The sequence below is a fragment of the Helicoverpa zea genome, chromosome 18, assembly GCF_022581195.2.
Source record: "Helicoverpa zea isolate HzStark_Cry1AcR chromosome 18, ilHelZeax1.1, whole genome shotgun sequence".
In the NCBI taxonomy this organism is placed as follows: domain Eukaryota; kingdom Metazoa; phylum Arthropoda; class Insecta; order Lepidoptera; family Noctuidae; genus Helicoverpa; species Helicoverpa zea.
The window spans coordinates 5927789-5943297 of record NC_061469.1 but is presented as its reverse complement, the minus strand read 5'-3'; the positions used below and the strand labels follow the sequence as shown (position 1 = coordinate 5943297).

Sequence of the window (15509 nt, the reverse complement as noted above, 5' to 3'; positions counted from 1 at the left end):
ATAAATAAAATTCATCACCTTATATGCCATTGTGAAATCATTTTGTACATTACGTGTGAATCGATTAGTAAGTATCGATTTCAAGGGATTACAGCCGAAAGTAGCAAATGCCAAAATGTATAAATAGATGTTATGCGGATATTTTTAAAATCAAATTTTCTATTTATCAGTCAACATACAGTAGACATAATAGTAATTCGAACTAATACTGTTTACGAATGTGAGTTTGTTTGTCACGCTCACCCGATTGAAAGGTTGTCTGATTTAGATGAAAATGGGCTTGAAGATAGGATTATTCTAGAGCGGTACTTTGTTCCCTCAAACACTAGATACGAACAAAGTCGCTGGAAAAAAATTATTAATAAAAAGTCTGAAAGTAGAGTATCTTACATACCAGTATATAATTCCCTTACATTGACGCCTTGTTGGAAGTTCAAAGCTCTTGTCTTTATTAGTACACACATTTTGATAATTCTATCAAGATTTTTTTATTCAGGTTAGTATCGATCGGTATTAGAAATAATTTCTTATAAGACGAATATGCTGGTAATAATAAATTACATGTAAAATAGAATGAATCTGGCAATAAAATTGGAGTTATTAATAAGATTGAAGTGTAATATGCGATACTTATTAAATATCTATCTAGGCAAATGCTTTTATTATGTAGCTAGAAACGATTTAGGTACCCAGCGACACAGAGTGAAGTGGAGAAGAAAGTTAAAAGAAAGAAATAAAGAATGTCACGCCACCATGTGAAATAGATTCAAATAAGAGACACACCATGCAGGAAAGAGAGAAGATCCATATCCCATGATCCAAAACCGTATGCCTATGTGCAACTAAGTAGTTGATGCTTATTGTATCCAAAAATACAATATATACTCAGTCTGATTGGTTGAGATTATTCACATAACATTACGACAAGACACTTTGCAAACAAACAAGTGGTCTTCTGGACCGGAACTAAAAGTTCCTCTACACTAATATATTGGAACTGTAGTATGTGACAGTATACATAATTCCAGCAATTAAGCTCGTGTTCTTGTGAATGTATCAGAGTAAAAGCTGGTTCAATAGAAGTATATTATGCATGGCATTGAAATATTCTCACTCAGAATACCTTTAGTGAATACATATTAATAATGCCACAATAAATTCAAAATAGAATCCAAAATAGTCACAAAGCACACGGGGACAAATTGGAATGTGCATAGGAAAATGTAATTTTGAGCTATGAGAATAGTTTGTAATTTAGCCCTGTAACGAATTGTAGGCATGCAATCAGAGTATGCTTCTCTCGCCAATACGTGACAGGACTTGTTAATTGCAACTGAATAAAATTTTGTCAACGGCAAAAAACAAAATAGCAAATAGTGTTACTGCAATAACAAGATAGAATAATGTTAGAACCTAAATATTAAAGCTCAATAAATCATCGGTTTATAATGATTGAGTGATTGACGTGACAAATTAACGAAAAGCAAAACTAGTTACTTCTAAGGAGAGGCTTAATAATCAAATATACAGCACCTGACCACTTATTGTTTCTGCATCAATGTTAAAACCATCACAGTTGTCGTCAATTACCTATTGTTGAGCCTTATTGCTTAAGTTCGTGACTTCGACTCCATCAAGCGGGATTGTTGTGTGAAACGAACAACTAAGTACCACAACGAACAGACTACAACAAAACGTACTTAATAGACATAATGAAAAAGATATTGATTCATCGCTATCGGTATTGTAAGAATAGAATGAAAGTCGTTTATTCGTCACCTTCTGTCTAAATTATCGTACTTTTACAACGTGTTCATTGATAAGTGCAATTAACGTGACCTGCGATAAAAAGTCCCTATAAATATGTGATGCAGCTGATGCATTGGCACTGGCGAACATGGCTCGTTTGGTGTTGTGTGTTCTGGCGCTTCTAGTGGCCGGGGGCCACTCGGACCCCGTGAGGAGCAACCTCTCGCAGAAAGCTGGTAAGTCCAACTTTTATTGCTTCCAAGCTTTCCCATGAACTTTCTTTTTCAACGTCTATTTTAAAATGGCATATGAAATTAATATGAATTAATGTTAGTATCAGTATTACTCAACATACCTCCCATATATTTAAAAGCTCTACTTTATGTAATATGCGCTACTTCACGAATACTCCATAATATATCGTAAGATTTATTATTCAAAGTGCTTTTCGATAAAATGTGTCTTTAATTTTCCACCAAGTAAATAACTATCATAAATTCTAATAGTATTGAAATAATAAAGACTAATTGGAAAACATATTGTACTTTTTGTTTTACAGCGGACCCAGTGTTCCTGCAACGCCAATTGGATTTGATGGTCTTGTACTTCCACCTTCTTGAACCGAATCATCTTGACTCTTGCCAAGCTATCGCTAAGTCCTGGAGTCTCGAGAGGAACATCGAACATTACAGCGTATGTTATATTCCTCTATATAATATTTCAGTCATGAAATTGATATCGGCTTCTAGTGTAACCTAAAATAAATACCTATTGTTTTAGAATGTGACTGCTGTAACTACTTACATCGAGATGTTGGAGCACCAGTGGATACTCCCACGTGCGGTACCCTTCTCGCTTCTGCAAGCCGAGCACAGATTCGAAGCCGTCACCTTATACAATGTGCTTATCTCTGCTAAGGACTACGACACATTCTACAAGACCGCTGTTTACGTTAGGGATCTCGTCAACGAGAACCTCTTCGCTTACGTGCTCAGTATAGCTATTCTGAACCGCCCTGACACCCAAGGCATTTACATCCCTCGCCTTCCTGAAGTCTTCCCGTCATACTTCTACAACGGTGAAATTATGACAACCGCTCAGAGGATTAACACCCATGGCCAAAACATGGTTGAGCACTACCCTTCAACCTACAAATGGGACAACAATGTGGTGATCAGGTGGAATGCTACGATCTGGCCTTACTTAAGAAGCGAAACCATGCCTCTTGCTTACTTCACTCATGACTTCAGCCTAAACACCTTCTACTACAACCTCCATCTTGCCCAACCCAGCTGGCTGCACAGTGAAGTTCTTCCAGTGAACAAACACAGGCGTGGAGAATGGTTCTGGTTCTTGCACAAGCAGATCCTTACTCGTTACTACATGGAGAGACTGTCTAACGGACTCGGTGAAATCCCCGAGCTTGGCCACGAGATTGTTCAGTACGGTTACGCTCCAGGTCTTTTGTACCACAATGGCGTGCCCTTCCCTGCAAGGCACAACTACTTCAACTTGGATCAGCCCCAGCTCGTTAATGAAATCCAAGAAATCCTCGACTACGAGCGCCGTATTCGTGACGCCATCGACCAGGGTTACGTTGTTAACGTAAGTGTTTAAAATTTGTTTGTGTTAGTTTCAGTATTATATTATTTACGTACAATCTCTAACATCTTTCATAATATTGCAGCACCTTGGTGAACACATTGACATCTGCGCTCCTGAGGCTATCGAAATCTTGGGTAGCATTATTGAGGCTAACGTTGACTCTCCTAATGCCAAATACTACAAGGACTTCATCAGCATCTGGAAGAAGGTTTTGGGCAACTCTATTGTTCAAGAAAACCAGTACCACAACAAGTGAGTGCACCAGTAGTGAATAATTTTACGAACGAGTTTTATTTCCAAAATCACCGTATTCACAATTTTAATTATTTTCCAGCTACGTCCCTCTGGTTGTTCCCTCGGTTTTGGAGCACTACCAGACTGCTTTGCGTGACCCCGCGTTCTACATGATCTGGAAGCGTGTCTTGGGACTGTTCCAAATGTGGCAGGAGAAACTTCCTCTGTTCAAGAAAGAAGAACTGGCTCTTCCCCAGGTGGCCATCCAGAAGGTCGATGTAGACAAGCTGGTGACATACTTCGAATACACTTACTTGAACGTCTCTTCTCACCTGCACATGAACCAGGATGAAGGTATCATTAATCCATTTTTTTTTTAACATAAATCAACTTATATTTTACTGAACTATCTCGAGAAATTATTGAAAAACTAATTAAAAATGGTTTCTAATGCTGACATTGGTTTTCCAGTTAAAGGTTACTACGACCAAGTCAGCGTGTTGGTACAGCAACCCGTCTTGAACCACAAGAGGTTCCAAGTTCGCGTGAACGTTAAGAGCGAGGTCGCTAAGACCGTTCTCGTCAAGTTCTTCTTGGCGCCCAAATATGACAGCCAAGGCTATGAGATCCCTCTTCACATCAACACCCAGAACTTCATGCAGCTGGATGAGTTCACGTATGACCGTAAGTTTGTTCTTCTACCTACTTTGTTTCTTGAATGGCTTCCATGCAACAATTTCGACGAATGATTAATTTCTACAAAACAAGCACGTTAACAAAATGCTTAATAGCTTGATAAGTAGATTTGAAAATGCTAAAGTAAAAACTACTTACAGTTCCTGCGGGCGAATGCACAATTACTCGTGATTCCGTTGACACCTCTGGCAAGAAGTGGGTGTCCGGTATCGAGATATATGAGGCGGTTGAGAAGGCCGTGCAAGGCAAGGGACAGTACACCATCGACCCGAACATGGAGAAACTCGCCGATCATCTTATGCTGCCTAAGGGTACGTTTTTTTTATTGTGCTTTACTTTTTAGAAGTAACATGCAAAAATCAGTTGACTTTGGAAATTAGCAGATCTTCAGAGTGTTGCTAGTTTCTGTGCAAATTTTAATAGTGTTCTTTTAATTTCCTAGGTCGCGTCGGAGGCATGCCGTTCGTCCTGATGGTCTACATCTCAGAATACCACGCCCCGAAGGTTGCTCCCGAACAAGTCTCGTACCCAGCTTTGTCTCTTGGCCTGTCTCCCGTTATTCGCCAACTGACCGACGAGCCATTCGGCTTCCCAGTCAACAGGCCTCTTCACCCATGGCAGGTGGAGGGAGTCAAGAACTTGTACCTCCAAGATGTCTTGATCTACCACAAGCATACCCCCGAAATCGAGGTCCCCCACATGGAATAAGCGATTCTCGGGATGTTATTGACGCCAGATTTAGAACAATGATACTTCTCCGTGAATAAGCTACTGAGCTTCTGGAATGAAGATAAGATCCATATTATGTCCTTTATGAAGCAAGGGCTGATGAACTAGCTCAAATTACTTCAAGCTCTTCAATTTGGCGTCGACAAACAATTAATGTGCATTTATGTTATGTTCATGTATTATGTATTTATTAGTATATGTATTTATTGTTGATGTATATCTTCTTATATGTGTGTATTGTATTATGTAGTGAAATATAGTATGATGATCAATGAAGTGATTGTTATTGTGTTGCCCACCTAAGATGTAAACTGTTCATAGAGCCTAACTGTACTATTTAGTATCAATAGCGTCGCAAATACGACTCAATTACTCTTTCAGTCAGCTAGATAGATCTCAGATTCATATAAAACTTCTATGTATGTATAGTGTAATATGTATATATCTTGTAATAAAATGAAATATTAAAAAATATGTTTTTTCATTTGGTAGACGGACAGTCACAACCAACAATATGTGATAATTATGTTAGTTAAATATAAATCGGACCTGAACATATTTGATAACGTTAGGCTTGCAAACATCATCTAGATGTTTGGTCAAATAAGACAGTTTAATATGTATAAAAAGTCGGTATTGTCTTTGCTGCCAAATCGCATTGTAGAAGGGACTACATTCGTAGGCTGACCTGATAACCGGTGACGACCATGAAAATGATTCACTTATACATAGGTATCCAATTCTTTTAAACCATTAAACCTAAATTAGCCGCATTCTAATGGGAATATTAATTGATACAAGTATGTTGTATAATTGAATTACTAAGTAACAAATTAGAATCAAGATTTTTGCTCAATTTCTTGATTTCGATGATCACCCCTTTAATTTGTACTAATATAATAAAAAGGAAACATTTTTGTTTGCCCAAAATATAGGCTTCGAAGCAACAAATCCGATTTGATATTTTTTTTTGCTATAGGAAGGCTATCCTCTAGCTAGCATAATAGGCTACATTTTATCTGGGAACGGGCAGTAGTTCCCACGGGATGCAGGTGAAACCCCTGGAAAACAGGTAGTAGAAGATAAACTCTTGAATTACCTACAGGTTTTCAAAAAGCACCTTACATCTCTGTTTAATCTTTCAAGGCTCGATGTTAATCCGAGCAGATAGTCACATTAATTTTACGTGCTTTAGAGTAAGACCCGTTTAAATCTTCAACTCATCCTATATAGGAACAGATTTTGTATATTTTAATGGTGGGTGTTAGCCCCTTTTACGAAACGAGACACACATTAGTTTGAAAGCCTTTAGCTTATTCAACATCAATTCATACAAATAAATGGAATAAAAATGACGATTTGAAGGTAAAGTTAAAATTAAAAATTAAAAACAGCTTTGTACTAAGTGCATTAAAGCATATGGATGTACCTACCTACACTTGATACATCGGTCTATCTATATGTTCCTGGTAATCTCTAATAACGGCTGGACTGAAATTAATGGAACTTACACAGGAAGATAGCTGATATAATAAGGTGCAACTTAGGCTTCTTTTTTATCCAGGTGCAGGAAGTGTTGAAACTTAGAAAAAAGCTATTACTTATATTATTTTTGTAATGTTTGACTTCGGAACACTCAGCTAATGTGAAATAAAAATAGGTCTGTAATACCTCCTTAATTTTCAGGAATTTAAAATCGAGTTATTATGCCATTTAACAACCTAAATAAATAGGATGCAAATTTTTTTTTGCTTCGATTTCAGTATTTCTGGAATCTGAAATATTACCAATAAAATAAATATTAATAAATAAATATTACTTAAACCTACGTCATCATAATTTAATCAAAAAATATTTTTAATACTTGTGATATAGGTAATTTTTAAAATTAAATAAACGTAACGATTGAAATATATTTTTGAACTTTTCGGTCCATAAGGTAGTGCAAGTAGCTCCATCTATCAACATAAAAACTTCAAACTTAACTGTAAATGACAACAGCGCCATCTGTATGTAGCTTTAGTAAGTAGTGTTCCTTCGTTCGTGTAGGTTTCAACTGTTTCTACCCAATGAGTTTTCATCAGTTTTTACAGAACAAGATAGATGGCGCTTATAACGTGGTTGTACAAAGCAAATAACTGATTTTCTTCTTTGTTTTATTTCAATGAATGTAGGTATGCTATGTTGATACATATTTATTTTCATATTATTATTTTATTTAAAAAGGATTTTGAATTATCATTTCGATGAAATTAGTAGGACTCATGAAAAACTATGTTAAAGTGAAGTAGCCAGAAACGTGTGTGTAAATGAAGATTTGGTACCATAATTTAATTATTATTGTTGTTAAATTTCCACACCTAGTGAGTGTACCTATGTTCTGGTCAAACAGAGAAGCCATGGACAGAGCCTTAATCATCAGACTTATTTACATAAGTGAATGCCGATTTCAGTATATTTATCTATAATATAAAAATGAATCGCAAAATGTGTTGGTAAGCGCATAACTCGAGAAAAACTGAACCGATTTCGCTAATTCTTTTTTTGTTGTGTTTGTTATTGTCTGGAGAAGGTTCTTATGAAAAAAAAATAGGGTAAAGTAGAGAAGTCAGTTGACGGGAGCGAAGCCGGAGGCACAAGCTAGTTATTATAATAAAATCAAATCATATCTGAATTACATACTTATGTACTACAAGTAAATTCAATAGTTTAGACGTCAATATCAACTGTTCCGAGAGTTATCATTGATAGTGAGCGTCTCGGTATTTTTGGTGATAGCAGTCAAATTATTTTAATATGAAACTTCAATCTTCCTTTGTTATTTTTTTGTAAGCACCTACTGATAAAAAGCTAAGTTTTGTCTGTAAAAATATATCTTGTAGGTACTTGTATGAGAATATGACTTATCAATTATCATAAAGAAGATTGACTATTATGATTTCGGAGCTCTAAAACATTTAGCGAAAGATTTAATTTTTTTTTAACATTCTGCAACGGTAAAGTTAAGGTGGTCCATTAGCAGTTTTTGTGACAGAAGTATTTTTCCGGAACCCTCGCCGTTGGTTTTCTCCGGTGGAAAAGTTTTGGTTACGTAGGGTCACTTCAGAGTCGTCATCTAAAGGCATTACTGGCGTCCACTGCTGGACAAATGCTAAAAAAGCAGAGGGTTCTGTCCATACTCACCTTGCTGGGCATGTATATTCGTCAGCACAGTGTGGGGTATTTTTTGGCTTCGGAGATGCTGGCACATCTCTGAGCAAGTCATTTAAAATAGATACCAATTGATGCTCTTTGGTGGTCATATTTTATCACCACTAGTAAAGGAAGGCGATGTTAATTTGCCCATTTGCACCACGGTTTGCCCCTTTACATACTTAAAAAATAATGATCTCATATAATCTTTATTCTTAAAGCGAGGTGGCATTAATGAAGATGAAATTAAGCTACTTATCAGACAACTGCATTAGGGTATCGCGAAACTGCGTCGGGTTATCGCCGGTCGCTATGCGAGTAAAAGTTTTTTGTGTTATATTTTTTCATGTCTAGCATAATTGCTAGACATGAAAAAATAGACATAGTTGTCAAGACATAATTGTCTTGGTTATGAACAGCTGGTAAATATCTTGTCGATGTGAATACTTAGGTAGAATTTCCAATGGGTTTGATGGGTGAAGGAGGGGTTTCTAAAGTTTTGCATCGGGGTAACGTTTCTTATGATATTTTTAAGGTAAATCTGTTGCGGCACCCTCACGAGAAAGTATTTGTTTACAACAACACAAAAAGAAGTTGCAGTGCAAAAAACTACCCCTAAGGACTGGGATCTACTGTTTTAATATACTCACATATCGAGTCTCCTACATTGTTAATCCTGAAAATGTAATCAACTTCAACGAAAGATTCAAAAGAAGTGTAGGTAGTACTTTTTTACGAAACAATAGGTAATAAACCGTTGTTGTTTATTCCCAGCTTAAGTAAGAGTCGAAGATAAGCCCTGGAAAATTTTAAACCGAATAATCACAGCCTTGAACTACGAACTTAGTGGATATATTTCGACAGCTACTGCAAGATATGTATGTATTTCGCATTAATTAAGTTTGCAAGTGATAGTAGGGTTATCGGGATGCGTTAAATTAAGTAATCCGGCTAGGTAAGTATTGTGAAAACAAGACTATCATCTGAATGACACTTTTACTCAATAATACTAAAATATTGAACAATGTTGCTAGTTGTAATAGTTCTGCTTTTAGGTAAACTCGTCTGGTGAAGTACTAGGAACAATATCTAGGTATTACCTAACTGTTCACGGTACAAGTAAGGGAGTTTTGCAGTGTTTTTGAAGGAGCAGGTACGGTTGCCATTCACAGGTGCATATGTTCAAATTGAAACTAACCTTCGGTGTGCTGTAAGGTATTTGTGAGAGAGCCTTGTCTTAAGATCGGATTTGTGATGGTAAAGTATCCAACGTTCTGGGATCTACTAAATCGATTTTGAAAACTTTTTTACCAATAGAAAACTACGTGATTTGTTATAAGATTCATAGTTTCTGCTGACCAAGGAAATTTTTCCCTCATGCCTTGGATGAACCGTGAAACATCTGCTTATTTCTTTGAGTGTGGCTATATAGCTCTCATGTTATGAAGCTTAGCATAAATCATACTAGCACGGGATCGACTAATTTGGAAACTTTATACAGTGGATAGGCAGGATTTTTAATAATAATATTATTTTTTTGAAATATGAGTGTAATTTCAAGTCCCAACAATACTTTGATAGCATAAGACAGGGAGTGCAATTATTGCGTTGTGTTTTGAAAATTACATCGCGACGGCTTTTTTTGAATGACCCATGGTTGAGTTTATGTTAACATAATAAAAGTTCAAATAAATCCTGATTTCGATGAAATATACTGATATAGCTATAGATGCTGAGAGCACTCGTAACCTGTATCAAAACAAAATATTCTTACTTACTAATATTACCAATGTAAAAGTAACTGTGTCTATCTGCCAAAATTATTCAACCCTTTCAAGTTAAATTGGTACAAAGGCCATGTAGAGCATCAAATTTAGGGCATAAAAAGGACATCTACTTCTTTCTATCCGGTTGCAGGAAGAAGTTCCCTTGAGACGCATGTGCAACCACGCGGAATACTAAGCAGTTATATACGAAAAATAACCTTGTAAGATGAAAGAAAATAAAAAATAAACAATAGGAAAACACTAAATACATAGGTGGCCTACGATGTAAATGCACATAGAATGATGGCCAAACAGTTTGTCTGTTTGAAACTCCACTAGAGTTATGCATTCTCTACTTCAAATTGTAAGATTGATGGCATATCAGAGATCAAACGAATAGTGATCATATTCCAAGTTTATATGCAATTTACGTTTCGTTGTTGTTCTGATGTCAATCATAACTTTGGTACGTACAAAAGAGTTATGAATAAGGTGCTTATTCTGGATCTCTTTGGATGTTCAAGACAACTCAGTACAGGATGTTATCTTAGAAGTCTACTTCGACAGTTCATGCATTTGTCCATTTACAGACCTACGTACTACTTGTAGGCAAAATGCTTTGTATCCTGGACAGAAAGCATATGTCGATTATAGATTAGTACAGGGTTTGGTGGTAAAATGTTAAAAAAAATATATCTCTACAAACATGATTGGAAAACGAAACATCAAATAGTCTGTCGTCAGTATAGTCGCAATCTTTAAAAAAGAAAGTAAAGTGTTTAGATCATTGCCATTTTAGCATATGTATAAAGCGTACTGAAAGTTAAAAGGGTCCATTGAAACTACAATACAATACAGAATAAAGATTATGATAACATAAAGTTAACAAAATGTGCCGAACGAATGCAAGGGTCAAAGACAGACAACAGATACTGAAGCACACAGCGATAAAGAAAGCAAAATATTTTTATACTGATATCAATTGCATTCAGGAACGGGATGCGCCGATCGTATATAAGCTACACTGGCCAACAGATTGGCACAGTTGACAGCGGCTTCGAAAACCATGAAGACTGTCTTGTTCCTAGCAGGGCTCGTCGCTCTGGCGATGGGCGGCGCCGTCCCCCACCATGAGCTCAAAACGAAGCCTGGTAAGACACAATTCAAATTACTTTTTATTGCCAGCCCATTTCACAATCAATTAATACATAGTACCTTATTGACATGGTGTACGATAATGTACATTCTTATTTAAGCCCTTTTACTGTTTGGTACAAGCTTCAGGACAGTACTTTATAATTTTCAGAATCGTAACTTCATCTTCATGTTATAACTTCAAATAACAAAGAAGTAAATATCAAATAGTAAAAAAGTTACTAATAATACGAGATTTTTCTTGTAAGGAATCGTTATTTTGGCATTCTGCAATAACTTTAATCTTGCCTTGTTCGTTTTTACAGTTGATGCTCAGTTCGTTGGCTACCAGAAGAAGATTCTGTCACTCTTCGAACACTCTCAACAACTGGACCTGCACTCTGAATACTACAAAGTTGGCAAGGACTACAATGTTGAGGCTAACATTGACAACTACACAGTGAGTTATTATTCAATTATGTTTCTAAGCTGATATTGAGAAATTGTCTTACAATGATAAGTGAATATTCTACAGCTTCAAATAATAGTCCATAAATCTTGACATAAAACAATTATTTCTGTTATGTTGAAAATATTGATTCATCTAATAAAATATTATTTTCTACAGAACAAGCAAGCTGTCCAACAGTTCCTCGAGTTGTATAGAACTGGATTCCTGCCCAAGTTCCTCAAGTTTTCAATCTTCTATGAGAGGATGAGGGATGAAGCTATTGCCCTATTCCATCTTATGTACTACGCTAAGGACTTCGAAACCTTCTGGAAAACCGCCGCCTGGGCCAAGGTTTGGCTGAACGAGGAGCAGTTCTTATATGCGTACTACATTGCTGTGGTCCAGAGGTCTGACTTGGATGGTATCGTTCTCCCAGCGCCTTACGAAGTTTACCCACAGTTCTTCTTGAACAAGAACATTCTGACTAAGATGTCCGTCATCAAAATGCAGAATGGACTGTTCCAATCTGATTTTGCTGCTCAATACGGCATTGTCAAGGAAAGCGACTACTACGTGTACTATGCCAACTACTCCAACGCGTTGACTTACCCCAACCAGGAACAAAAACTGTCATACTTCACTGAAGATGTAGGCTTGAACGCTTACTACTTCTACTTCCACTCACAAATGCCCTTCTGGTGGAAGTCCGAGAAATACAACCTATTGAAAGATCGTATGGGTGAAATTTTCTTCTACTACTACCAGCAACTTCTGGCCCGTTACTCCCTGGAGCGTCTTCCTCATGGATTAGGCGACATTCCTGAATTCTCCTGGTACTCTGAATTCAAGACTGGTTACTACCCTCAATTGTCTGCAAACTTCTTGCCCTTCGCTCAAAGGAGTAACAACTACAACATCCACTCTGAGAAGAACTACGAATACATCCGTTTCCTGGACACCTATGAAAAGACGTTCTTCCAATTCTTGCAGAAGGGAGAATTCAAGACCGTAAGTAGCAACACTTATGTTGTTATGTAGTGATCAATAACATAAGGCGCCAAATCACCTAACCTTTTTATTTATACTCATTTCAGCCTGAGAAGGAAATGAACTACGTCGGCAACTACTGGCACATGAACTCAGACCTGTACTCCGAGAAGAGCAACAAGGACTTGCACCAGTACTCTTATGAGATCATCGCCCGTCACGTGCTCGGCGGTAGCCCCAAGCCTTTTGACAAGTAAGTGTTTATATTTTTTGACTTTTTCTTTGATCAATACAATTCTTTACTTAAATCGAACCTTATGCTTAATATTTCTATAAAACACGTGTTGTAATTAGGTATAGAAATAGTGAATATGTTGCCAGAAATTATTTGGTTGCCCTTGTTCTTTGGATAATGATGAGCGATGATAATGAAGAAGATCTATGGATGTTTGTAAGAAAGTATTGACAGCAAAAATAATTGTTACAGGTACTCATTCATGCCCACCGCCCTTGACTTCTACCAGACTTCTCTCCGTGACCCCGCCTTCTACCAGCTCTACCAGAGAATCGTCGACTACCTCGTCGCCTACAAAGAATACGTCAAACCTTACTCTCACAACGACCTTCACTTCGTCGGTGTTAAGATTAATGATGTGAAAGTCAGTGAGTTGGTTACTTACTTCGATTACTTCGACTTTAACGCCACAAACAGCGTGTTCTACAGCCAGGAAGAGCTCAAAGCTTACCCAACAGAATTCATTGTTCGTCAACCTCGCCTGAACCACAAACCATTCACTGTATCTGTTGACTTGAAGTCTGATGTAGCCTCTGATGCTGTTGTCAAGATCTTCATTGGACCCAAATACCACCCCAACGGATACCCAATCAACATTGAAGAGGACTGGATGAAATTCTACGAACTGGACTGGTTCGTACAGAAGCTTGCCCCAGGAGAGAACAAGATTGAGCGCAAGTCCAGCGAATTTGCGTTCTTCAAGGATGACTCTATCCCGATCAACGAGATCTACCAGTGGTTAGACCAAGGCAAGGTTCCCTACGACATGTCTGTTGTGCCCGACAACATGCCTAGGAGGCTGATGCTGCCGAAGGGTACCCCTGGTGGTTATCCATTCCAGCTGTTCGTGTTTGTGTATCCATTCAACGGAGTTAAGAAGGGAGAAGACGTGTTCCAGAACTACCTTGCTGACAACAAGCCCTTCGGATATCCGTTCGACCGCCCCGTGCGGGAAGCTTACTACAGGCAACCCAACATGTACTTCGAAGATGTACAGATCTACCACAAGGACGCGTATTTACCTTACGAGATGAACGTTCCCTCTTATTTCAGCCAGAAGAAGCAGTAAGGTGATAAATAGTTCATAAACTCGTTTATAGAATTATTTCATCATATTAATGTAGAACAAAATGTACAAAAGATACGAGTAAAAGAGAAATATGTATTTAAATAAATATATTATATAATTAAAACTTGCCATTTTTTTTGCAAAAACCCATATCCATAGAAAAACTCATACCCATAGAAGTCTATATCCATAGACTATAGTTCGTATCCTCTAATGAAAAAAGTAAAAATAATAATTACTTAATTACACTAGTAAAGTAGACTACTATAATATTATTCTCATGATCTATTGAGCCATTAATCAATTAATTAGTTTTTTTTTATAGATACCTTTATTAGAAAAAAATAAACATAGGTAATTAAAAATAAAATATAGGGGCCTATTTGAGTAGGCTCTTCTAGAAGCCAGTTAGTCTGACACCAGTCTAACCAACGGGTATCGGGTTGCTCGGGTAACGGGTTTGAGGAGATCATACAGGCAGTCGCTTCTTGTAAAGCACTGGTACTCAGCTAAATCCGGTTAGACTGGAAGCCGACCCCATAGTTAGGAAAAACGCTCAGAGGATGATGATGATTCGAGTAGGCTCTTCTGGCTCTTAACTAAAAGTAAACAATCTTGATGAGAAAAGTCAGCTAACAAAATAAAATGCGGCTATATAACAATGGGAATATAAAAAACAACAATCACCTACTTAATCAAATTGAATCATTAAGCAGAAGTTTCTTTGTTTAATATGCATTTTGTGAAAAAAAGTCCTATCGAAAGGTTTACCTCACATATGTGCAGTTTAGTTGAAATAGGAAAATACCTACTAAAGTACCTTAAAAATGAAAGGTATCTTAATAAATACGTTTCCTGAACTACTTATAAATAATGATCTTAGGTACGAAAACCTCAGTGGGCGGGTCTGATTCTCACATGTGTAGTTTATTTACAATGAGCTGATGAAATCTGAAATCTCTCAAACTTCTTATCACAAGTGTACAGGATCGTAGTTGTTGCCTGCTTTATTTTGATAATTCGTTTGGTAGGTACGTTTGACCTACGCTCACATGGCAGATTAAACAGTTGGCCACTGTTGGCCCGGTGGTTGAAAAATCGTGAATTCAATCAAAGTTTTTGGACGATCGGATACCGTACAAATACCTTATCGTTGTGACGTGTCTACTTCCATTCACCTTCATATTTGATCTGATTTATGAGCCCAAACCAACCATTGGCCGACTGAAAGTTTGTAGTGCTCACACTACAGCTCTAACTCGTACTGTTAATCTTACTTATGAAATCATGATACAATTACACTACACAAAGGAGATGTTTATAAGTATGATTGTTGTGAATAAACTTAAACAAAACTTTTATGAGCTTAAACACCTACCAGGCTATTTTTAATACAAGCACATGAATCCGCAGGATATAAAACCAAAAAACGGCTACTCCTAGCAATAAAGAAAATTATATTAAATTACTAATCTTCCTTTTTTAACAGTCCCGCCAAGGGGTACTGCGTTGTTCAGGTAACTGGGTGTGGAGGTCAGATATGCAGTAGCTCCTTGTACATCACTGGTTCTCAGCTGCATCTGGTATTCCTTTTTTTCAAAA

The 15509-nt window shown here is 37.1% G+C and overlaps 1 protein-coding gene across 1 annotated transcript; it reads left to right on the top strand.

The window, feature by feature from the left end:
- The first annotated feature begins 2321 nt into the window (after positions 1 to 2321).
- LOC124639119 (arylphorin subunit alpha-like) lies at positions 2322 to 14031 on the top strand. The gene is made up of 12 exons (XM_047176350.1): positions 2322 to 2442; positions 2530 to 3354; positions 3437 to 3606; positions 3689 to 3942; positions 4060 to 4272; positions 4425 to 4595; positions 4727 to 4925; positions 11007 to 11122; positions 11432 to 11565; positions 11734 to 12564; positions 12651 to 12796; positions 13031 to 14031. Exons 1-12 carry the CDS (start codon positions 2344 to 2346, stop codon positions 13905 to 13907), a joined length of 4035 nt encoding a protein of 1344 aa, XP_047032306.1. The 5' UTR covers positions 2322 to 2343; the 3' UTR covers positions 13908 to 14031.
- The last annotated feature ends 1478 nt before the right edge of the window (positions 14032 to 15509 follow it).

Excerpts from the sequence above, each read along its gene's own strand:
- LOC124639119 (XM_047176350.1), top strand. The coding sequence starts at position 2,344 with ATGGTCTTGTACTTCCACCTTCTTGAACCGAATCATCTTGACTCTTGC. Across the intron at positions 3,943-4,059 it reads GCACATGAACCAGGATGAAG|TTAAAGGTTACTACGACCAA; the intron begins GTATCATTAATC and ends TTGGTTTTCCAG. Across the intron at positions 11,566-11,733 it reads CTAACATTGACAACTACACA|AACAAGCAAGCTGTCCAACA; the intron begins GTGAGTTATTAT and ends TATTTTCTACAG.